Here is a 20,264-nt window from a genome sequence, read left to right as displayed (position 1 = left end):
TCTTCTTTTGGTTTACAAAATGCTCTTTAGTCATTGGTATATAGGCTCAGAACAGAGGAGTCCAAAAGCACGAACACAGAGACAGTAATGAGTCCGACAGGCTTTAATCAGTCTCAAAAACAGGCAGGGGTCAGTAACCAGGCAGACAGGCAGACCAGGCAGAATAATCCTGCGGCTAGGCAGAATCTCTAAGACCAGGTAAAGAGGCAGGGTTCAGGGTTCAGACATGCAGGTAGATCGCGAACGCTGGAATGCTAGGCAGTAAAAACACACTAGACAATCTGGCAGAGGGCAAGGGAAAATGGACCAGTACACTCACCGGCCACTTTATTAGGTACACCTGTCCAACTGCTTGTTAACACTTAATTTCTAATCAGCCAATCACATGGCGGCAACTCAGTGCATTTAGGCATGTAGATATGGTCAAGACAATCTCATGCAGTTCAAACCGAGCATCAGTATGGGGAAGAAGGGTGATTTGAGTGACTTTGAACGTGGCATGGTTGTTGGTGCCAGAAGGGCTGGTCTGAGTATTTCAGAAACTGCTGATCTACTGGGATTTTCACGCACAACCATCTCTAGGGTTTACAGAGAATGGTCCGAAAAAGAAAAAATATCCAGTGAGCGGCAGTTCTGTGGGCGGAAATGCCTTGTTGATGCCAGAGGTCAGAGGAGAATGGCCAGACTGGTTCGAGCTGATAGAAAGGCAACAGTGACTCAAATAACCACCCGTTACAACCAAGGTAGGCAGAAGAGCATCTCTGAACGCACAGTACTTTGAACTTTGAGGCAGATGGGCTACAGCAGCAGAAGACCACACCGGGTGCCACTCCTTTCAGCTAAGAACAGGAAACTGAGGCTACAATTTGCACAAGCTCATGGAAATTGGACAATAGAAGATTGGAAAAACGTTGCCTGATCTGATGAGTCTCGATTTCTTCTGCGACATTCGGATGGTAGGGTCAGAATTTGGCGTCAACAACATGAAAGCATGGATCCATCCTGCCTTGTATCAACGGTTCAGGCTGGTGGTGGTGGTGTAATGGTGTGGGGAATATTTTCTTGGCACCAATTGAGCATCGTTGCAACGCCACAGCCTACCTGAGTATTGTTGCTGACCATGTCCATCCCTTTATGACCACAATGTACCCAACTTCTGATGGCTACTTTCAGCAGGATAATGTGCCACGTCATAAAGCTGGAATCATCTCAGACTGGTTTCTTGAACATGACAATGAGTTCACTGTACTCAAATGGCCTCCACAGTCACCAGATCTCAATCCAATAGAGCATCTTTGGGATGTGGTGGAACGGGAGATTCGCATCATGGATGTGCAGCCGACAAATCTGCAGCAACTGTGTGATGCCATCATTTCAATATGGACCAAACTCTCTGAGGAATGCTTCCAGCACCTTGTTGAATCTATGCCACGAAGAATTGAGGAAGTTCTGAAGGCAAAAAGGGGTCCAACCCGTTACTATCATGGTGTACCTAATAAAGTGGCCGGTGAGTGTATATGTATAGGAAGACTGATGGGGGATGAGCCTCAGGTGAGGAGATGGGTGGGGCAAACCAGGCGCAGGGCATGACGGTGATTGCCAGGCAGTTGGGTGTGGCAGGAGAAAGTGATCAGTCAGATGTCACTGTGACAATAGGCTTGTTTATCTTTTGGTCAGTCATACCAGACGTAGTAAGCCTCTGGCAGAAAAGGCCCCGACACTGCTGAAATGAGTAAAAGTGAATTTCATTGTTTAGAAATTCCAATTTTCTATTACGTTATTTTCACTTTCAAACATTACATAGCCCCATTGTGGAGAATTTCAGCATCAAAGGCATTACATAAATACGATACATGACTGGCTGTATCATATATTAGAAATATTACCAGATATTACCACTATGCCTCCATGAAAGCCATTTTTCAAAGTAACATCTTCTCTGTGATGCAGCCCTGTGGCTTGCATGACAAATCCAGTTCACCTCTACTTCCTTTGACACACTACACTAATAAGCCTATCTTAAGTCTGATAGCTCTATTTAAATGTCCCTGCTCAACCCTTAATTGTTTTAACTAGGCAGCAGTGGTTGGCAGCAGCAAGGTAAATAAAGGTTAATAAACTTCAGGGTTCATTATGTCATCAATCAGTGACCACGAAGAACCACAGCTTTCTTCAGATGTTAATTAGTAGGACAGTAATCGGCATCCAATAGGAGGATTTAATTGCAATCAAAATTATGTTAGATACTGGTCTTTTTTTTTCTTTTTTTTTTTTAAGAGAGAAATTGCTTCTGGTTTCAAAACTACTGCCTGTTAGTTAAGAAAATGTTTTATATGGTGTCATGGTAACAAAGCAGCTTATTTTTGGGGTTTGAAATGAAGGTTTGAAATAAAAACAAAGGATTATTTCCAAGACACATCATGCCTGTAGAATCTTGAACCCCCCTCTCAATCAGGAAGTCGACTAATACTTAAAGTCTTTATCCTCTTTTATGCATAAACCAGCCTTTCTTTGTTTTCCTTCAGTACAGGAGTCTTAAAGGATGCCAGATAAAAATGCACAAAACAATTTAGAGTACATTCTTGAGATTGAATAATTTTTTTCTGTTGAATAAAGATCTGATGATAGTTTTCCAACAAAAAACATGAAAGTAGATGAAAACACACGCAATAGTATTTTCCAATCACAGTCTTCCATTACGATGTCCTTAAGTAATCTGGAGGGATTTCAGAAAGATTAATGCATGACACATTAATGCCTTTGCATTCATAAATGCACACTTACAGTTACTATTGCTTATATTACCTTAAAATCGCCTTAATCAGATGTAGGTACTTTAAATTCATATCATACATTTTTATAGACTAAAATTGGGTGATTTCTCGAGGGGCATTAATTGAGATGTACCACACAGCCAACGCCATGTCAGCCAGGCAGCTCAGCAGGGGATAATGGTATTTAGATGTCCTGTAAGCACACGGATCCTCTCAGTCAGCAACATTAATGGGGCCACGAGGCATCCTGCTCCTGTCCTCCATGCTTAGGTGGAGGGGGTATTAGACAGCAGTAATGCTGGCTAGTCTGAGCACTCTGTCTACTGTGTAGTCTTGGGGGATCGACATGGGGAGTGACAGCAAGATGGTCAGTTTGTGGAAAAGGAGACAGAGCCTCTTCCCCAACTACAAAGTCGCTGATTCAGATGTTAATCGAAGACCTTCTGAGATTGTTTATCCACTGGCAAAGGAAAGCTGCGTGAAGACATGGAACTCCATGCAGGAGCTGAGCAGAGACATCTATGACATTTACGCTGAGTATGAGGATGAAGAGGATGAATATATTCCATTCAGCTTCTCCAAGCCTTCACCCTCCAAGAAAAACTACACGATCAACATCAATGTAGGGGGGAAACCCTATCAGATCGCCTACAAGATGGCTGCCAAGTACCCCAAGACCAGATTAGGAAGACTGGCCACTTACACGGACCACAACATGAAGCTGGATCTGTGTGATGACTACACTGTGACCAATAATGAGTACTTCTTTGATAGGGATCCTGATGTCTTCCACAGCATCTTCACCTTCTACCGTACTGGTGTGCTGTGGATCAAGGACGAGTTGTGTCCACGCAACTTCCTGGAAGAAATTAACTACTGGGGCGTGAGGATCAAAAACACACATCGCTGTTGTCGCATCTCTTTCGAAGAAAGGCAAGATGAGCTGAATGAACAGCTGAAGATCCAAAGGGAGCTGGAGGCTGAGGTGGAGATTGAGGAGAATGAGGAACTCTTTCATGACATGTTCATGGGCCACAGACGCAGAGCTATCTGGAACCTGATGGAGAAGCCATTTTCATCTATTAAGGCCAAGCTGATGGCCGTGGCCTCCAGTCTGTTCGTCCTCATCTCTCTGGTGGCCATGACTCTCAACACAGTGGAGGAGATGCAATACAGAACTGCCACAGGTCAGCTCAGCGGTAAGACATACTGGGAATATGTGGAGTCCATGTGCATTGCCTTCTTCACAATGGAGTACATTCTCCGTCTGGTCTCCACTCCTGATCTCAAAGCCTTCAGCAGGAGTGTGCTTAACACTGTGGACCTGATCGCCATCCTGCCTCAGTACGTGCAGGCCCTTCTGGAGTTCTTTGACAATGAGGAAAACTACATTAAGCATGAAGCTGACATTCAGGCAGTGGGGCAGGTGGGAAAGCTGGGGCAAGTGTTGAGGATCATGAGACTGATGCGAATCTTTCGTATCTTGAAGCTGGCACGACACTCCACAGGTCTACGTGCATTTGGCTTCACTTTGCGTCAGTGCTACCAGCAGGTGGGCTGCCTCTTCCTCTTCATCGCCATGGGCATCTTCAGCTTCTCTGCCATGGTTTACACCGTGGAGCATGACATGCCACAGACAAACTTCACCAGCATTCCTCATGCATGGTGGTGGGCAGCTGTAAGTAAATCTTTGTAAAGAAGTACTAGAGTACCAGAGTAAAAGATAGCATGAGCATAATTTAGAGTTGCAACACAGGGAAGATACACAGGACTCCTAAAATTATAATAAACAGAATATATTAAATTAAAAAAAAAAATACAAGTGTTAAAGTTAGAAATGCTAAATAGATATCTTACCCAAGAAACAAACTAAAAATAACCTATTGAAGAAAGCATCTGTGCCTTGCTCTTCAGTTATCTTCAATGCTAACACAGCCCCTAAATATTGTGTTACTCTGTAATGTTATTACATTACACTCCAGCAATACTCGGCTTATAAAGCACATGTCAACTCTACTCCACAATGAGTCCCCTCATGCTTTGGTATGTGAGTCTTAGGTGGCAACAGAAAGATTGCAAATAAAGATTGCATATTTGAACTATAAAACACATTTTTCTGATTTTATCTGGGGCGGTGAGTCTTAAGAAAGAAATTATCTCGTTAATGTCTTGTCTTTTTTTGTTCAAAAGCTGGCTCAAACCTTTTATTCTACCTGTAGCCATGAATAACTCTGTTAACAGATCATTCACCTACCTTTTGACTAAAGTGGTACAATCTTAGCTCTAATCCTGGGGAAGGAAATGTTAATCCTTCTAATCAAAGTAATGGTCAAAGTAAAGGCTACTTTAAACACCCCTAACTCAAAATGACTCCTGCTGTATTTATATAAACAGAAGTAAACAAATAGCGTGCCATCATTGAGTCATTTGATCACCCACCACATGGGTTCATCGTGCTGCAGTGTGTTAGCAGAAAAACTCAGTGGGCATAACTTCGCTCTTGAAACTGAGACACACTCTGAATAGCTGCGCACACAACAGCCCTATGTGACTATCAGTAGAAAGACAATGTAGAAAGCCAGATTATCTGTTCAACCACTTTTTCCAAAGATTACAAGACAGGACTAATGACCACGCGTTGTCTAGATAGCTTTGCCTTAAAAGGGTAACACCGTGACTTTGTAACAGGTATTTTAAAAAGCATTTCAATCATTTTTCATTTAAGTAACCCTTTGAGTGCGAAAAGTCATTTTTGTTTTTGATTTTTTATTACTTTGACTTCCAAAGTGTACTCCTCAGAGTTGGTGATTTACTTTACTTGAGATTGACATTGTTATACTCTTATCTTTTACCTGTGTCACTGAATCAGAAGTTACATTAGTCGTTATAAAACTCCAGTTTACTAGCAAAATTAAGATACGAGAAAAAGGTTTACCAACCAGAATACTAACTGAACCTTTTCATTTGCTTGTTGTGACCTGTTTCTCCTTTGACACTGACTGCTCTCTCCACTTTCCTGCAGGTCAGCATCTCCACTGTGGGCTATGGAGATGTCTACCCAGAGACTATATTGGGACGTCTTTTTGCTTTCATCTGCATCGCATTCGGAATTATCCTGAATGGGCTGCCCATATCCATCCTCTTCAACAAGTTCTCAGACTATTATTCTAAACTCAAGTCCAATCAGTATACTGCCTCCCTGAAGAAACGAGGGAAGGTGAGATTGACCAAGAGGACAGTGAAAAAGCTCAACCACTTTTTTGGAAATCGACATTGTAATGCACACTGAGTTTTCATGTATTTTGGATTTCAAAAAGTATGCTTAACTGTAAAGCTATGCAAAAATTGTATGCCACAGGAACAAATGCAGATAAAAGAGGAGGGTCCAATCCCCTGTGGTGGTACATCTGGCCATCCATTCCAATTAATTGGCAGTCTTTATGGTTGAGTAAACAATGCAAAAGGGTTTGTGGACTTGTAAGATATGTTTAGTATGGCTGACTGATCTAGAGCTGTTGCACAAAACAATACTCTTTTGGAGGTATTTCTTGAAACTCTTAAATTGTGCCAGACCAACTGGTTAAATGCATCATTGCAAAATTATTAAACTGTGTGTTTATGGAAAAAAGACTTTTGGGGAAATATTATCGAAAAAGATTGACAACAGCCTGTAAATGTGCTGAGAGTGATGTAGCTGCACAAATACGGCACCTTGAGTTTACATGATTTTCTCTGTGTATGTATGATGTGGCCTCAGTTAACCTTTTTTTTTATCTTTATTTGTTTTAAAAGCACTCTTCATCAAATTCCCTGTCAACATCCTAATTTTTAGGTAAAGGGGTTTTGTTACGGACCACAAGACAATCACCACAGCAGTTCTCGTGGCTTAGAGCTTTTTGCTGTTTACAGTGTAACACCACGATTTTGATGTTGTACTTTACAGACACAACTTCAAATAGAAATGTAGACATCAGCAACAAATATTATGTTGCCTCTCATCACAAGTGTAATGTTGATTTAGTTTATGCTCACTATATGTCTGCAAACTGAACTAAACCTTGAAACGCTGCTTCTGCTTTTCATGTTTGCAAGCTCATTAGTTTTGCCAACAAAATATACTGTATGAGTCACTTGCAAGGTATGAAAGTATCCCACAATGCATTCTCATTCTCTGTTGTCAATAAACACTGCACTGCTCTCTCACTGTGCTATTCCCTTCATTGACTAACATCAACAGCTTTATAAGAGCTGTCAGGCATGGATCTGTGCAGCTGCCTACATCTCTGCTGGTGTCTATTGGATGACCTTGGTTATAGCAAAAAGCATTTTTCATGAGCAGATTACAAAGTGACAGCTCACTGCCATCTATTATTACTATGACAAATTAGTATCTGTTGACATAGCACTACTTCAAAACTACCATTGAGAGAGGGCGTGTAAAGAAAAACGTAGCCTTCTTCATACATGGTTTGGTTGATACAAATCTTTTCCAAGCCCATTCACATCAAAAAAGGAGAAACTGAGTTATTAACAGTTGCACAAAACACTTACATAGCATAACAAACAACAACATCAAAAATGGCATCGACAACATCGACATCTGTCACATCTCACACAGAACTGAATATGACAGTCTGGAAATGCCTTTGTAAGGGTGAAATTTGTAGCTCTTATGTTGGTTAACATTTCTCTCAGGCCTCTCCAGGAACGGGACATCTGAGGAGAGATATGGCCCACAGATGTTCAGATGCTGCTGTCCAGGAGAGATATTTCTCTATTTTTTTCTATTCTATTTATTTCATTTTGAATTTAGAAATGCATTTAGATATGAGAATGTATTTATTAGAAAATGATCAAGGAATTGTGGCAAGGAGAGGTATATAATTATTTCATTTCCAGCGAACACAGCTCTCCATGTCCTCACAGTGACAGAGGCGCTGGACTCCGGAGGACGGCAGCAGCCACACCGTGACAATAACAGCTGCCTTAATCGGTCCACGAAGAAGAAGCTTCCTCCCGCAGTCCTCCGCTAAAGTGACCTCTGCTGCTAGCGGTTAGCCTCCTCTAAAACAATGGTTCCTCCAGTGGCAGTGTCACCTTTGATAAAGGTTTGTGTTGACAGACAGCCCACCAAAATAGCTTTTTTCCGCGTGTTACTTTAAAGCGAATCTTGCTGTCTCATTTCAGTTTGCTGGCTACGCAGATGCTAGCCAAACATGCTAAACATTAGCAAGGAAGCACGCTAGCTTCCTTGCAACAGCTAGCTGCAACTTAGCTAAATTATTGAAGTCTGCTGTGATAGAAAGGCCATTGAATGATTCCAGCTGTGTTGCATTCGATCGTAACACTGAAGCTCAAGTATATTGTTGTTTGGCTCAATGTGCATTGGAATGTCACACTCTGAGTTGCTCAAAGCTAATATAAGAAGCTGTCATTGAAACGCCCCAGTGCTGTCTGCCTGTTTATAAATAGAAAGCCATTACAAATAATGGACAGTAAATCAGCATGGAGCATTTGATAGATAGTATGTAATCCCCCATTTCGGTTAATACATTTTATGATAGTTAATTATAAACTCACCTGGTTGTTGCTCAGTGAAGCGAACATTGTTGCATTGAATGAAAGTTCTGCTTCCTTATAGATTGTGTTTTAGCTGGAACCAGATCTCAGCACTGAGTTTGGTGGATGTAACACCAATGCAAAAAGCTAAATCTTGTATTTCTCTAACACCGTTCATACACAGGATGAGGCTCAAGGTGATGTGAGAAATATAAAAGGAGAGAGAAATTAATTCAGAAAAGGCCATGAAATAAAGTAATAGTAAAATAAATTATAAAAGTGAAGAAAAACTCCTTTACGTGAATGCAGCAAGCGTTGCTGAAGTTGTCACTTTCAAGTTCTGTTTCATGCATGTTCTCCCTGCAGCAGTTCTCTGAAATAGTTTGTTTCATTATTGATGGAATAGCCGGATATGGAGCATCATGGTAGCCCAGTCTGCTTGAACAAAAAACATAAATGAGCTTTTCAACATCCCATTGAGTTGAAATGAGTTTAAAAGAAAGATGTAAAAGAAAGTGATGCTAAGGAAAGAAGTCCAGAAATAGTATGTACGTCCTGGATATCCAGGACCTATGTGCAAACCTTTTAGACTAGTTGGAAATGTTGTTGCTGTCACTAACGTGTATCCCCTTTTCCATTTCAGACGGCCAGGTACTCAGCTTTGATTGCTGGTATCATCTACGGCAAAAGGAGATATGGTGCGTTATTCTAACTCTTATCATGTCGTGACAATTGACTCAGAGCAACCCACTTTAATCCACTAAATGGAACAAGAATTTGAACTAAATATGATGGAACGTATGTTTTGTCAACTGACATTGAGGGGACAAATTTGCACTCAACCATCAAATCAATTGTACTTCCTGTTTTTGTTCTTTTGTCTTTGCTCAGATCACCTGAAACCTATTGCAGCTGAGGAGAGGAGGGTTGAAGAAGAGGAGAAAAAAGCCCGTGAAGACATGGAGCGGATTGCCAAACAGCTAGCAGAAGGTATTGTCTTCAGCCTTGCTCACATGCCAGTCAGGCTGCAATGAAGCACCACTCACACACATGGTCACTATAAAAGAAACACCAGTACACAATACAGCCATTGGCACATCACTCTGAACTGCACAATAAAATATTACACTGTGAAACAGCATTGTGATACATGCTTGCAATGTAAAATACTAAGTATTTGATTCTCCTCTTTACAGCAAATGAAGACACCATTCTAAAATAAAGTTTTGGAGAGCGATGTGAGGACGTCCACGTGTAACTTCCACCCTCTTCTTCCTTGCTCCTGCAGTGACAATGACAAATTCAGGTCTCAAGCACTCCCATGTGGTGGATGTTGTAGCCGTTACCTACAACACTCTGGATCCCAGATACACCAATTTCACTCAAGTTACATTTTATGTAATAAGACTCTTGTACTCAGCATTGAAATGTTGCAAATGTAGTCTCCTAAATTATTAAATTAATGTTTATAATGAAACAATGTCCTAAATATAGAAGTGCAAAATCACTGTAGTCTTTGTCTGTTTAGTCATGTGACCTTTGTATAGCTGGTGTTTTCCCAGAGACTAATGTAATATTAGTGTTATTTTGCAATTAAAACTCAAATGAGTTGTATGAAAAATTGTTTTCATGAAAATGGATTGAACAAAAAAGTGTTGCTGTTGTGTGGTGCTCACATAAGGATCTACTTCATTCAGTTTTTAGTTTGTGTTATTTTCAACAAAAGTGATGGATTTTCAGCTGGACTGATAAAGACTGACTTGAAGTTGAGTTATTATTAGTGAAATATGAGTGACTAGTAAAACGTGTTTATTAGAAATTTCATTTCTAATATTGAAAGCATTTTCTTGTAAAGAAAACCCAACACATCAGCTTTAACATGCATCTTTAAACCTTACTGATCTCTTCCAAAGACGAAAAAATATCCTCTTATGCAAATTTCGCCAGACCTATCTTGACCTGATACAGCCTGGGCGTAGAGAAACTTCACCTTAAGCTCACCTCCATGTAAGTGTGTGTTTGTTCACAGCAGGATCATTTAACACTAGTGTTGGTTTTCAGATTAGAGTTGCAGGGTGTGCCCCGTCAGCACATCATGTGTCAGCTTGATGAGTTCAGAGGACGACCTACAGCTTACGATGTCAAAGCACAGAGGCCTTACCTAATATCATCAGGACAAGTTATTATTGGAACAAGAACAATAACACTGCCCATTAAAATCCAACTGGACTTACTGGCATGTTTCTTTACTTAGCACTCACCTACTCAACAGAAAAAAAAAGAAAAAACTCCTGTGCACTGTTGATGGGAACTTGTAAGGGGTGAAAGGGATAACAGTGATCTGCTTACCTATTTTTACACTAAACCACAACACAACATCTTTTTGCACTGCACAAACATAGTTTAGGGAGAAAACGTAAATAACGACACACAAACAAATCCTTTGACTTGAAGAAAACCTACGAAATTAAGTTCAATCACAAGATGGTTTACACCAGAAAAGTGGATGCTGAAAACACTGAGTTAAAAAAAAAGAAGAAACATTTTGGCATCTGTTTGCACTTTGCTGATGCTCAGGTGGTGTTAACTTCCTTTTATGCACCTCAGCTGTTTCCTGTATGACACATTTTGTTTGGGATTACAGGTTGAAGCTCCGGAAGCGTTTATGGACAACATAACAGAATGTTACTTAATCGGAGGAGTAACGGCAGATGGGAGCACCTGAGCCTCTGCTCACATAACATGACAGGAATCTATTACTCAATGCTTCTCCCACACCATTTCACAAGGTTTCCACTTTCTTTATTTTTTTGTACTAGTTTACTTTATGCCCTGCAAGTGTTATGTCTGAACGTGGAGCTAATTGAGGACTTGGGCTATTTGAATCTTTTAATATTCGACATCCAAATAAAAGGTTTTGGCCGTAGCAATCAATGATAAAACTCTTTACATTTACTTACAATCACAGTTCCATTAAACTATTAAACAAAGCAGGGCAATCTAATGAAAATCTAATAGTAAAAGTGGGGAAGTTTTTTAATTGCAATTTCTTTCTTCCTAACAGAGAAAAGAAGAAACAAAGAATTCATTCATAAATCAATCAGAATTTGGATCATGAGAATTAATGGACACTGTGCAAAAATAAAACCACTATAAAGAGCATTTATCTCAGTCTTCCATTCACACTTAAGTCCACATGCTACCTTAGTCACATTTGCTTGCCCAGGTAACGTTAACCTCAGGCCACCCCCCCCCCCCCCCCCCCCCCGCATCTTCCATTAGGTATCCCATTATGTAGCCCTGCAAACAATTACATAAATCCTAAACACTGCTGAATGCATGGATTCATCAGCTTACAGTGGGGGATTACGTTAACTGGATTAGTGGTAGATTTAAAGTCTGCATTTAGGTTCAAGAAGTGAAAATAATCAGTGAGTCTGTCTGAGCGCTGGGTATAAAAGGCCGATGCACCGTCTTCTGACCACAACTCAGACTCTGCAACAGCTCTGCACTGAGAACTTCCTGCAGCTACACTCAACACCTCAGGTAAGGAGAAGCAGTTTTGTGAGGCCCAGCTAGTTGTTCTACTAGATTTGCTACAGTGAGCTTTTGGTTTAGACTCTTTAAACAACTTCATCAGAAAAAATACCAACAACAAAATCAGATCAAGCACCAAACTGACATTTGGTGGATTTGGGCTGACACCTAGGATGGACTTCCAAATCTTTGCCCTGGTGATGCTGTTCCTGGCCTCTGTGGATCAAGGCCTGGCCTCCTGCGTGGTGGACAGTTTCACAGTTAAAGAGGACTTTGAGCCACAAAGAGTGAGTACAGAGATATTTCCAGAAATTTTAATCCATCCATTATTAGGATAGCAGAAAAGTACTAAGATAGCTCCTACAGATAGAGACAACTCAAGAACAATTAAACATGAACAGATTGACAAACTCCATTTGAACCAGAAGATCATCACCTTTAAAGTAAATATAATGTGTATGCACAAATCTATGGCCCACTGATGAATCAGCACATTCATCTTTTTCACAACAGTATGCTGGAAAATGGTACGCTCTGCAGAAGAAAGACCCTGAGGGCTTGTTCCTCCAGGACAACATCTCTGCTGAGTACACTGTTGGAGATGATGGTGCCATGGTGGCCTCCTCGAGGGGAAGAGTCACTCTCTTTGGGTGAGCAACAGTTATATTTGAAAATATCTTTGAAGAAATCCAAATATTCTATGGCATTTTTTTGGTCTGCTCAATAAGGTGACGTTTCTCCGTCTACTTGGCTTCCAGGTTCTGGGTTGTGTGTGCTGACATGGCTGCTCAGTACACAGTGCCAGACGCCGGCACCCCTGGCAAGATGTTCATGAACTACCAGGGACTGGCCAGCTACCTGTCCAGTGGAGGTAAACCTTCTTAGTTGCACATACAAACAAAGAAACAAACAACACACACACACATACATCTGAGACTTCCTGCTTTCTGCTCTTCCAGGTGACAACTACTGGGTCATTGACACGGACTATGACAACTACGCCATCACTTACGCCTGCCGCACCCTGAAGGATGATGGAACCTGTGAGGACGGCTATGCCCTGGTGTTCTCCCGCAATCCCCGTGGCCTCCCCCCTGCCATCCAGAGAGTCGTCCGCCAGAAACAGGAGGAAATCTGCATGGCTGGACAGTTCCAGCCTGTGCTGCAGTCCGGTATGTATTCAGTCTGACATGCACTGACTCAGCAGTGCCGGTAGCACAATTTTAAAAGGTTATAAGCAAAAAAGCAGAACTAAATGGCTACAGTTGTCTTCATAGTATTAGTTACACATGCATTCTTAACTTTAACAATTCTTAACAGAAACTAAATTACTGACACTTGTTTTTCTTCTTCTATTCTCAACAGGAGCTTGCTAAGCCAGTCCTAAACTGGAGTTTGGTGAGCGGCAACTTCATTACACAGTATAGATCATCCTGCCCTGGATGAAGACAGAGCTCCTCTCGAAGATGCAAGTAGGAGAATAATAACATGTTCTGCTTATGATTTGCTTTGTTCCACTGACATCGGAAACAATTACGAAACAAATCCAATTCAATGCCCCATTAGCAAATTGAATTAACACTGCCAAAATGGAAATATACTGTGCACCAGTTGGTGATTGTGATATGAAGCGAACCGTGCGGTATTGTCACACTGATGGGTAACATGTGCACTGTGTAATCATTCTGTAATGCTGACAATAAATTTTGTAAAGAAACGTGCTGTTGTCCCCGTCTTTGTAAAAGGAGTCCTGTAAGCAGCTTAAATGCTTGATACACAAACTATATAAAATACATTGTATAGAAATCTGAGCATTTCAAATACAAATAATAATAATAATAATAATAATACTAATAATAATAATAATACAGATGTAAAAACTTGTTTACAGATACATAAATTGTTCGTCTTTCAGTAACTGTTTATTTTTGTGACATGTTTTGGTTATTTACTGGAAACCAATGATCCATAGAGGGGTAAAAAAGTAGAAAATTGCTGAGGGACCAAGTCGCACATTTGGGATTTACAATTACAAAAAGAAAGGATAATGTCTGCCATATTCAAATATAATCTGCACCTTGACTTCCTGGTAAAGTATTAACACATTAGAAAACTACTCTACTGCTCCTCTGAATACTTCTCTGGCAGTGAGTACGGCCCAGGTCGTCCCCAGTAGTCCACAGCTCGAACTCTGTATAGACCGGCAACTTCTTGGTCCACTACAGATCACAATACGGGGTAATGAATTACTTTTTTGGCTTCATGTCATGATGCCAAAATACAGTTTGAAAGATTTGGTTTTAGCGCGATCACATATTTTAATTCAGTATTGCGCTGGGAGTCCTTACCAGGTGAATAAACATATGAAGTAAAAATGGTGTCCTGTGCGTTAATCCTGCTGAATTTCTTGTCGCCTGTGGAAAATTCAACTTCAAATGTTTTGATGCACCTGCGAATACAAAGAGAAGGAACGGACGAATGCAAAATTTTATGCAGACTGCATGTTCACCTTTGCTGCATGACAACATCATGAAGTGGGGATTACACTGTCTGTAACGTGCTGACCTCTGCATAAGACGCAGTACATGCTGTCACTCTATTACGTTTTTTTGTGGGAGAAAATGCATAAATGGAGAAATAATCAATCATATGCACCTACTTGGAATCAATACAGTGATCAGACCAGACAACCAGGACTTGGCCTTTGGTGATCCTGATGAAGCGTAATCCATTAACCTAATAAAAGGGTAGTTAAAATAATGTGTTTTTTTTTTTGTGAGTCGCTGGTATAAAACATTTGAATTGACACAGAAACACAAGGGGAAGGTATAATAATAAATAAAAAAATGAAAAGAAACAGAATCTAAAATGAATAGACATTAAATAGAATGTAAAATGTAGTTGTGTTTGTTGCAGTTATTGTATATTGTTATGTCATGAAATATTATGCATGCACATAACTGCTAAGCAGTTTTTCCCAAGATTTATGGAGTCTTCCCCTGTTTGGCAGATCACTCAATAAACCTGGAACCTAAGAGTCTTCACACTTAAATCAAATCATTTCCTTGATTTGCAAATTCACTAACTGGGGAAATTCTTGTTTGAAGTGACACATCGAGAAACACATCTTCAATGTCACAAAGTGACAAACCCCTGCAGAGACTGCTTAAAGTGGGATTCAACTGAAGAACAAAGGAGACAGTTGTTTTAAATCGACATTGTGTTTGTGTGTTGGCACCAACCTGGTCTGGTGCAGCTTTGGGCTGAGCACAAACATGGATGAGAAGAACAGACGGCACAGAGAGTTTGGCTCTTAGAATCAAAGTGTCCCCTTTGGGAACTTCCCATGGTCCGTCAACATGAGGGCCCTGACATGACGACACATCATCATTTTTCCAGATGATACGGAGGAGCCCAGACAGAACACTATATCACGGCATATTTGTTAAAGGAGGGTAAACAATATAAACTGATAGATATAATATTGTAGTATTCATCCATTGAGTGGATGTTCTGTGTCAGCCTTTTTACTGCTTTAGGCGAACTTTTGCTTTTTCTTGACTGATCTTAAAGAACATTGCAATATTTCATTTGGACTGATTACAGTCAACGTTCACAGTATGCAACCAGTCACAGTAACACTCATACTAAAGCTGACACAATGATCTAAATTAGATTCCGAAGCACCCGAATTGCAAATAATAATGCAAAGTAATAAAACATTTGTATGTTGGAGATACTTTTGTGCTGAGGTTCAGCTTTATAACATGCTCCAGGCTTCCTGTTTACCTGCACACCCCTGATGTGTCTGAACTGCTCTGCTGTGGGGTAGTCAGGGCTGCCCATGCTCTGCCACAGCTGGGACGGGTTGGTGACATTGTTGTCCATGTAATAGGTGGCATACACAAGACCTGGGTGCAGAACGACAAACTGGACTACAACAGACTGCCCATTTCCAGAAATAATGTGCTGTAGATTTCAGATATCAGACAAATATTCTGATCCTTAATAAAATGCAATCTGACAGTATTTGTGACTGACCTGTCTGTGCAGCCAGTCCTTTGAGGGAGACGGTTATGTCATCGGTGTTGGTGGAGGTGTTGTTGTCGTCACTGTTGTAGACCAGGACTGCTGCCTGCCAGCTGTCTGAGCCTCCCGGCATAACGGGCTCGTGGCGGCTGGCGAGAACTCCCACTGTGCTGTTGCTGGTTCCTGCTTTGTTCAGGACCTGAGCCAGGACCTGGGTCTCTCCTGGAGGTTAAATCAAACACAGGAAGGGGCCGTTAGACTAGGACTGGAACAACAACATTCTGCAGACCTGAGCACTCGTTTTAAAAAGTGTGTGAATTACACCTGTTACACCTCGCTCACACATTTCCACCGACGCTCACATAAAACCTGAGAAAACTAGCCCTACGGACAACAGCCAAGATGGGCCGCGCTACCTGAAGATGAACATGTCAGGTGTGCTGTGTGGTTTTGTTGTTGTCTTTTAGGTCCCGTTGCATGATAAACATCAACATGTATTAAACAACAAGGAAAAGTATTTGTGCATCTAAAGCACATACTGTGTGCAAGTCATGTTTGACAAAGATGTACCACGCTTTGTCCTTGAATTGAGTGTATAAATGAATTTGCCTTCTTAATCCACTATCAATTATGTGCTGTGCATTTAGTAGCCAATTGTGCACCTGGAGGGGTAGTTGCATAAATCAATAAAATGTCAAAGAGGACAGTGTGACTGAGGGACGGCGATAAAAAGAGTTGCAGATTCACTCGTGCTGGAGCAAAGAGGCAGTCACCTAGCAAGGCCAGCAGGCCCATGACGGTGAGGACAGGCTTCCTGATGAGCTGGACATGAGGCGGCTGTGTGTTGTTGACCTGGAAGCGAGCTGTCAGTGTGCGCTGGGTGAAGGCGTGTGGGTAGTAGCTGAGGAAGGCGTTGTCGTTGCTCAGCAGGGTGTAGTTGATGGTGATTTTGGGTTCTGCCATCAACACATCCTGGTGCTGTTTTATTACCTGTTGAGGGAATGGAGGCTAATTTAATATTTCTATCACAAGATCAATACATGAAAATCCAAAGTGATGCTACATGACCTGTGTATAGAGTAAACTGCACGCAGACAGACAAGCTCATATTGGCCGCTGCTCTAAATCGGCTTTTTGTGTCACTCTGTAATTTTTTTTTTTATCTCTTATGTCATATTTTGCAATTATGAATGTTGTCAAATTTTTAACAATTAAAAGTAGACATTGTTTTCGAAATTAGCTTCAGCCAATAAAACTGTCACATATTCAGAAAACATAGTATTAAAGGCATACAGAAAATGAACGTGATTATGAATGTAAATAAGAAGGAATTTGAACCTCCAGCTGCCTTTAAAGTACATCATTTGTTCTGCACTTGTACTTATTTTTGATGTTGCTGCTCTTTATCCCTTCACCTCACCTTCACCACCATGGCAGCGTAGGTCACATCCGCCCTCCACTCCTGAGGTCTGGACCAGCCCACCAGAGGATCGGCCTCATCGTTGTAAACAGGGAGGCTGTGGAACCGGGGGAAGCGCTCCTGGATCTCCTGCACTGTCTGGATCTCCTGCTGGAGGATGGGCAGCGAGTGGCCTCCTCCCTGACGGACAGTGGCAGAAAGTCAGCTTTTAGAAAACTGCACCGATTAACGAAACTAAAAAAAATGCCACTCAATTGCGAAAAAGTCTTGTAATACAAATTATTTAAATCTTTATTTTGAAACACTTTCAGTCCTGACTAGAAGAAGCCCAGGATGTTCTTGGTAAACTGTTGGTGCACCTTCTTATGCAGGGCGATGAAGTCGATCCTGACCCCGGTCTCCCCTGTGAAGTAGTTGGTGCCATTGTAGCAGTGCTGCAGCATGGCCCAGCAGTATGGGGAGTGTGGTGGAGAATGACAGGAGTCTCCTGGCCCCCCGAACCTGAGGAGATCGCTGGCAGCCCGCAGACCCTCTGAACATGCGTCATAGTAGTTTAGAAAACCTAAAGAGAAGAACCAGAGGTCTGTTCAAGGGCACAGCATTGATGTGTCTGGTTTTTTCAGGCCATACTGAGACTCTGTGAACAAATTGTTGGCTGCACGGAAATGGTTGTACTATTCCAGCACTATTAATCATATTGCAGTTAGAGAATTGTAATCTTTTTCCTTATATATGTGTCTGATAATAGTTCAAATGTGCAACTATTAGCCAGCATGTTTTAGAATATATAGATAATATAAACACTTAAGTATTATTAATGAGCACAAAATTGATGGGAACAATTTTTTTTCCTTGAAATTCCACTCTAAGAAAAATAACTGCTACCATCTGTGCGTGTGTGTATCAGGCTTTACCCTGAACTGACACGGTGAGATTATCAAAGTCGTGGTTGTTGGGCTCGTTCCACGTTTCAAAGTTCCACTGAGAAACTCTCCCCAGGCCATACCTGTCTGGTTTAAAGCATTTAAACTTGATCAAAAAATGTTTTCAATAGAACAGTGGAAGAGAAAAAGGATTTCTGACCTAATTCATTGTTCAGACTGTTTTTGGCCTGTGCCTGTAGAAAAAAAACATACTCACCGATGTACCTCTTGGCAATGTGATGAATCAGATTCCTCCATTCAACCACTTGTGATTTGTCCTCAAAGTCAGTGAAGTAGTTAGAGACAGTGCCCATCAGTTCAAAACCTGAAGGGCAATGGTGGGAGAAAAAACATATAGAACTCCGCTGTGACTTCTGCCTGAAAGTATGAGGTAAAAACAATGCATTTGGAAGAAAGGCGACATGAAAAATGCGCAGAAGAATGTGCAGTGTTGACCTGGTTGAAGCCCATTGACCCACAAGAGCGCTATCAGCTGGTCCAGTTTGGTGAAGTCGTACTGAGTTTGTCCTCCGATCTCTCTACAGGCACAAAATCAGACCAGATCAGCCGCAAACTATCACCACATGTCCTAACGCATCGTCATTTATACTTACTGTGCGGTCACCAGCTCCAACATCCAGTGAATCCTGACCTGCTGGATCCCTCCATGTGGGACAGAGCCCACGTAGGCCAGATTCAGCTGCTGGTCTACGCTCAGGTCGAACTGGTGGGCCTGTGTGTGAGGGAGAGGGGGGCTGGACCCAAACAACAGCTTCCTGTTTCACTTTGTGATGCACAGATACCATCAAACACATACTGAAGACACGCTGAACACATCAGCTCACAGATTTAATATGTAGACCTCAGAGTGAGCTGTCAACACGTTTGTCGTTTGAAAAAGACGGTTGTTGTGGCCATTGAAGAATATATTAATCTCTAATGAAAAAACATTACTTTTTAGAAAGTGTCTTGGTTTTGTTGGCGATGCTGAGGTGACTGGGCATTATTTTGGAGATTTTATTGATCCCAGAGGTTTTCCTATACATTCGCCGTATGAATTAGGGATGTTGGAGGGTTTTCAATCAATCAAACAACTTTTGGAACAATCGAAAAATGTATGCAACCATCGTTTTGTCGTTATAAAAGAGAGTGGACTATTTTCGCTGGAAACGCACACCCCAAACATAAACAGACCCACACTCGTTTCAGAAGGTCAACAACAGCTGTGCTCGGCGCGGATCTGCTTCAGGGACAGCGGCAGTGAGCAGGACTTTCCTGCGGACCTACCAGAAGCCGGTACTCCTCCAGAAGTGTTTGAGTTCCGCCACTGGTGTGTCCGCATCGACTGTGATCTCGACTGAACCCCCGGCAGCTTCAGCTACGCGAAGAAGTAAAACCAGGACACAAACGGTTCTCCACCGCATGTCTGCGACCGAGCATCGCAACTTTGTGTGTCGCTGAAGTGGCGATAAAACGATGCGAGATCGGCACACATAGATCGGCTTCAACCGCAAACATGTGACAACGAGTATGCTACAAAAACAAAAAAAAAAAAACAACTCGACCATAAGAGAAGATAAAACTTCACAGTGCGCACAGCAGCTGCATGACCAAGTCAGCTGAGCACGATGACGTTTATAGCATGCGACGCTGTTGTAGTCTTTGATGACATGGGCAGGTAAGGCTTTTTGCTTCTCAAACTTCATGTGATGTCATGTACAGCTAAGAGAGAATCTAAAACTGATCGGACTGCAAGATTTTAAAATAAACACTAAACGAGAAACTGTTAATGGAACATTTATTTAAAAAAAAGTTGGGAGAATCAAGAAGGCATGAAAAAAAGAAAAAGATGTCATTTACAGTCGAAACAGTACTGTTAAACAGCAAGAGTTATACATAACCATTTACACAACCTGTACAAATATTTTTCCCGCATATTTGCAATTTAAATTCAAAATAACTTAAATAGGTTTCTATGTAAAAGTGCAAATCCTTATGCGTGGGATATCTGTGAGTAAGACC

General features: G+C 41.4%; 4 protein-coding genes across 6 annotated transcripts; 3 read left to right on the top strand and 1 right to left on the bottom strand.

Moving 5' to 3' along the window:
• Positions 1-3,120: 3,120 nt before the first annotated feature.
• LOC115049097 (potassium voltage-gated channel subfamily V member 2-like) lies at positions 3,121-6,063 on the top strand. Its single transcript, XM_029511069.1, has 2 exons — positions 3,121-4,452; positions 5,797-6,063. The coding sequence occupies exons 1-2, from the start codon at positions 3,121-3,123 to the stop codon at positions 6,061-6,063; spliced, it is 1,599 nt and encodes a 532-aa protein (XP_029366929.1).
• A 1,689-nt stretch (positions 6,064-7,752) lies between these two features.
• On the top strand, positions 7,753-9,840 carry atp5meb (ATP synthase membrane subunit eb). The gene is made up of 4 exons (XM_029511070.1): positions 7,753-7,882; positions 8,977-9,031; positions 9,225-9,323; positions 9,530-9,840. Exons 1-4 carry the CDS (start codon positions 7,847-7,849, stop codon positions 9,553-9,555), a joined length of 216 nt encoding a protein of 71 aa, XP_029366930.1. The 5' UTR covers positions 7,753-7,846; the 3' UTR covers positions 9,556-9,840.
• Positions 9,841-11,826: 1,986 nt separating this feature from the next.
• On the top strand, positions 11,827-13,551 carry LOC115049251 (purpurin-like). 2 transcript variants are annotated; one of them, XM_029511318.1, is made up of 6 exons: positions 11,827-11,879; positions 12,043-12,157; positions 12,384-12,520; positions 12,629-12,741; positions 12,830-13,042; positions 13,236-13,551. In XM_029511318.1, the coding sequence occupies exons 2-6, from the start codon at positions 12,044-12,046 to the stop codon at positions 13,244-13,246; spliced, it is 588 nt and encodes a 195-aa protein (XP_029367178.1). In that variant the 5' UTR covers positions 11,827-11,879; position 12,043; the 3' UTR covers positions 13,247-13,551. The 2 variants fall into 2 exon arrangements, with proteins under 2 accessions (XP_029367178.1, XP_029367177.1); XM_029511317.1 differs by lacking the exon at positions 13,236-13,551 and having other exon boundaries at positions 12,830-13,097.
• A 41-nt stretch (positions 13,552-13,592) lies between these two features.
• Positions 13,593-19,829, bottom strand: idua (alpha-L-iduronidase). Of its 2 annotated transcripts, none has more exons than XM_029511316.1 (14): positions 19,530-19,829; positions 18,857-18,997; positions 18,699-18,781; positions 18,456-18,567; positions 18,234-18,325; positions 17,679-17,881; positions 17,320-17,499; positions 16,673-16,889; positions 15,912-16,121; positions 15,660-15,781; positions 15,113-15,238; positions 14,530-14,606; positions 14,219-14,319; positions 13,593-14,089 (listed from the first exon to the last, which is right to left on the bottom strand). In XM_029511316.1, the coding sequence occupies exons 1-14, from the start codon at positions 19,808-19,810 to the stop codon at positions 13,989-13,991; spliced, it is 2,046 nt and encodes a 681-aa protein (XP_029367176.1). In that variant the 5' UTR covers positions 19,811-19,829; the 3' UTR covers positions 13,593-13,988. The 2 variants fall into 2 exon arrangements, with proteins under 2 accessions (XP_029367176.1, XP_029367175.1); XM_029511315.1 differs by having other exon boundaries at positions 18,234-18,329; positions 18,460-18,567; positions 19,530-19,827.
• Between the last annotated feature and the right edge of the window lie 435 nt (positions 19,830-20,264).

The sequence above is a fragment of the Echeneis naucrates genome, chromosome 9 (assembly GCF_900963305.1).
Source record: "Echeneis naucrates chromosome 9, fEcheNa1.1, whole genome shotgun sequence".
Taxonomy (NCBI): domain Eukaryota; kingdom Metazoa; phylum Chordata; class Actinopteri; order Carangiformes; family Echeneidae; genus Echeneis; species Echeneis naucrates.
The sequence above is the reverse complement of the archived record's forward strand: the minus strand, read 5'-3'. Positions and strand labels throughout refer to the sequence as shown.